This window comes from Papilio polytes, unplaced genomic scaffold, assembly GCF_000836215.1.
Source record: "Papilio polytes unplaced genomic scaffold, Ppol_1.0 DF824158.1, whole genome shotgun sequence".
NCBI classification, from domain to species: Eukaryota; Metazoa; Arthropoda; class Insecta; order Lepidoptera; family Papilionidae; genus Papilio; species Papilio polytes.
In genome coordinates, this window is record NW_013525046.1 from 3,635,065 (window position 1) to 3,638,851 (window position 3,787).

Consider the following 3,787-nt stretch of genomic DNA (forward strand, 5'->3'; position numbering starts at 1 on the left):
AAGCTACAAACTCTAACAAACATCCATCCATCCAAACTTTCGCATTTATAATATTAGTTAGATGATTACCTATGGTATAGATATGTATTGAGTCACGATAATACGTAGTGGGATATAGCATGTTTTAAATACTTTTACTGATTTGTAGCCTAATTATCTGGTTTATTTAAACACTAGCTATCGCCAGCGTGATAAAAAAAGCAATAATGAGTAGCCTATGTGTTCTTCCAGACTATCCTCTACAAATATGCCAAATTTCATCGAAATCCGTTCAGCCGTTTACGCTACAAACCATAACATCCATCCATCAATCTAAACTTTCACATTTATAATATTCATAAGATAAGATTATCTATTACTTGAAGCATTTATATTCGGCAATTATGGAAAATAATGATATCATGAATATTTTTTTCGCTGTAATCAAGTTTTATAAATGACTTGTTTGCGAAGCTAAGATATTAATAGGAAATTTTCAATTTTTCAATTATCGTCCATATTTGTACAATTTTTATTATCGATCAAGAATAGGTATAAATAAAAGAAAAATTCAAATTAGTTGAAGTGAAGTTGTTTATTGTTATTTTATCTCTATATTAAAATATTGAAAACATGGTTTAAAGAAATCCATTTAAATGTACCAAAGTTGACATTTCTGCTCATGATAAAAATTTATAGTTACAATTTAATATAACAGGGAAAATATTAATATTAAAGTAACTAACTTTAACCGTTACATGTGACACTTAAATAATCAGTGTTGCTATTCGAAAACTATATTACCGAATTAAAAAACTAAACACCGTTCAAAATATATGAAACAGGCAACAGATTAAAAATAGCCACATTGTCATACAATTCTTTGAAACTACTGTAATCGATTTTAATACAAAAATATAATTCAAGATTCATTTTATTTGAATTGCAAGATATTTAACTAAAAAATACAATTTATATAACCTCAATGTTCAGTTTTATTTAATCTTTTGACAGCTCAAAAATACGTTCCATTATAAGAAGTTATAACATTTAAATAAAATAGAGATTAACATTTCTAAACGTATTTGAGAATACGTCAAAATAAAAAAGGCGGAGTTATTCATTGTTATAGTTTACGAAGTGATTTTTTAATTAAATTTTAAGAGAATAATCAGTAGACATAAATTGAAATATATGGTAAAAATTACCATCGTCCTATCCAAAGAGAATTAGATAATTCTTTGTATTCTTCGACAGTTATCTATCGAAACAATCACATAGAAAATATATATGTATAATACACATAAATGATGTAATATTTGTACTGATGATTTTATACAATTTAATATATAATGAGCAACAAACACACACACAAACTTATATTACTGGAATAAGAAGGGTAAAGACTTCCTGGTCGTATACATAAAATTTATTATTTTACTTAACCAATAAATCTAAGATGAAAATGAATTATTTCTGTTTATATTTATTTCGTAAGATAATTGTAATCTATTTGATACTACAAAATTATCATAATAACCTGTTATTTTAAACAAGAGATTTTATGTAAACATATAATTTGAACAACAAAGATGTTTTGTTACTACGAAGCACTTTGTTTTTTTTTTACATGTGAATGATTGATTTTCATATTATTCATTCTTCCAGATATTGTTAATATCAAATTTTTTAGCAAAAAAGCATCTTGATTAACAATTTCATGAATAAAATTTACTTAAAATCTCGTGTTAATATAAACATGTAATTAAAAGTAATTTAAGTATAGCTTATATCGTAACATTGAAATGTAATCTGAATTAAGAAATACTGATAGAAAGTTAATTATAGACATTAATTATAACTTCGATATTAATAAAAATACTGTACATGTCAATGGCAATGAAAAATTCTGTTCACGTGTCTAATGTCAATTTTATCATATTTATAACTTAGGGCCTTCCCACAACTGACTGATAGAGGCTCAGATAGCTTAAAATGACGTAACTGTCACATAAGGGAAGAAAATCCGATATTTCCGACACATATTTTGAATTATATAGATACAAATGTACAATTCCACTATATAACATTAGTGTAGAAGCATATATGTCAACAATCACAGAATGTTTTTGAATATTTTTTTTTTTTATATAATACCTACACGTATAATCTAAAGCCTATATTTTCATGCTACTTCATTTAGGTGAATAATTTGCATGTGAGAAAGGGACAAAAACATCAAAGCTAGGTTGCCATGGTAACGTAATTGTTTCCTCAAAGGCCTTCATTGTCATTTGTACATTTGACATTTTCAATTGAAAGTCATTCAATAAAAGTTTTTATAATTTCATGCGAACGCACGTGAACAGTAATTAATAATTCCCTTAGACGTGTTTTTAGTATTTTACATGGAAGTGGGCGACCAGAAGTTCATTTCCCTGAGCTCCGAGGGTTTGGGTGTGAAGGCGGGCGCCGGCTTCCTCAGCTGCGGCTGCTGGGTGCTGTCGCTGGACATCATCGACTCCTTCACTCTTGGAGCCGGGCCCAAGTTCTCCACGGATTCAGCTAACGTACCACCTGAAATAACCTCCTATTTATGAAACTTCAAAATGATTTTTTTTTCATGATAATTTACCTTACGTGGGACGAGAAGATATACAAAAAAAGCAGGACTTCGTAACTCTTTCAAGTTATTAGTAGCTACACAATATTTTATTTATTTTTCTAAAAGTAGATTGTTTTTGTGTAAAGATTTTTATTTACATACATTACTTTTGGGCTTATTATCGATATTATTTTTAACTTGAGTTTATCAGTTTTAAAAGTATTTTATTTTAGTAATTACTGATAAATCGTCTTCAAAGTTTAAGCTCTATAGATACAAAGTATTTAGACTTTTTTTAAATTCGCTAATTTCATAATTTCTATGTCGTTTTTCTTTCAAGTTGTATTTATCTATTGCTACGTACCCTGCAGCCTGGTCTCGATGGCGTCTTCCTCAGCGAGGGTGGAGGTGGAGGTGGTGAGGTCCTTCTTGAAGCCGAGCAGCGCCATCGTCAGCCAGGAGCGCCCGCTCGCGTCCTCTACCGGCTCGAACGGAGACGTGAAGTATCTAAAACCACACATATATTGAATATATTATCATACTAATATTATAAATGCGAAGGTTTAGATAGATGGATGTTTGTTAGAGTTTGTAGCCTAAACGGTTGAACAGATATCGATAAAATTTGGTATAAATGTAGAGGATAGTCTGGAAGAAGACATAGGCTACTCACTTTTGATTTTTTTTTATAGTCGCGGGCGAAAGCTAGTTATACGCACTCATGCCGGGTAACCGAAGTTTCTATTTATTTTATCACTAGCTGTTGCTCGCGACTTTTTCAGCGTGGAATTAATAAATATATCGCCTATGTTACTCACAGGTAAATTTCCTTTTTAATGTTGACCGGATTTTTAAAATCCGCCCAGTAGTTTTCGAGTTATTTCAATGCATACAATAATACAAATACCAGTATAGATTACCTAGTGATTCGTTAGTTAGGTTGACCCTTAGGTCAAACTTATTTGAACAGAGTAAAACTCAAGTTACATAATTCTGAAACGCATTTCATGAAGTTATCCAACCAAAAACACTAACACATGGTTAAATGTAGCTGGGAAACCGGCTATAAGGGACAATAGGGACATCCTTATTGTAGATTATAAATACAAAAGGTACTTTAAGTGGAATTATGAGAGTTACATAGCCGAAAGGAAACTTCAGGTAAATTTTATCAGTTACAAACGGAATTAGGTTATTTTCCAA

At 30.1% G+C, this 3,787-nt stretch overlaps 1 protein-coding gene across 1 annotated transcript in view; it reads right to left on the reverse strand.

The window, feature by feature from the left end:
• Positions 1-2,309: 2,309 nt before the first annotated feature.
• Positions 2,310-3,787, reverse strand: part of LOC106111532 — a 13,314-nt gene continuing 11,836 nt past the window's right edge. Inside the window, exons 6-7 of the mRNA XM_013293651.1 lie at positions 2,949-3,112; positions 2,310-2,556 (exon numbers count right to left, since the gene is read on the reverse strand). Of these exons, the coding sequence (XP_013149105.1) occupies positions 2,384-2,556; positions 2,949-3,112 (337 nt within the window). The 3' untranslated portion in view covers positions 2,310-2,383. The remainder of the gene's footprint in view (positions 2,557-2,948; positions 3,113-3,787) is intronic.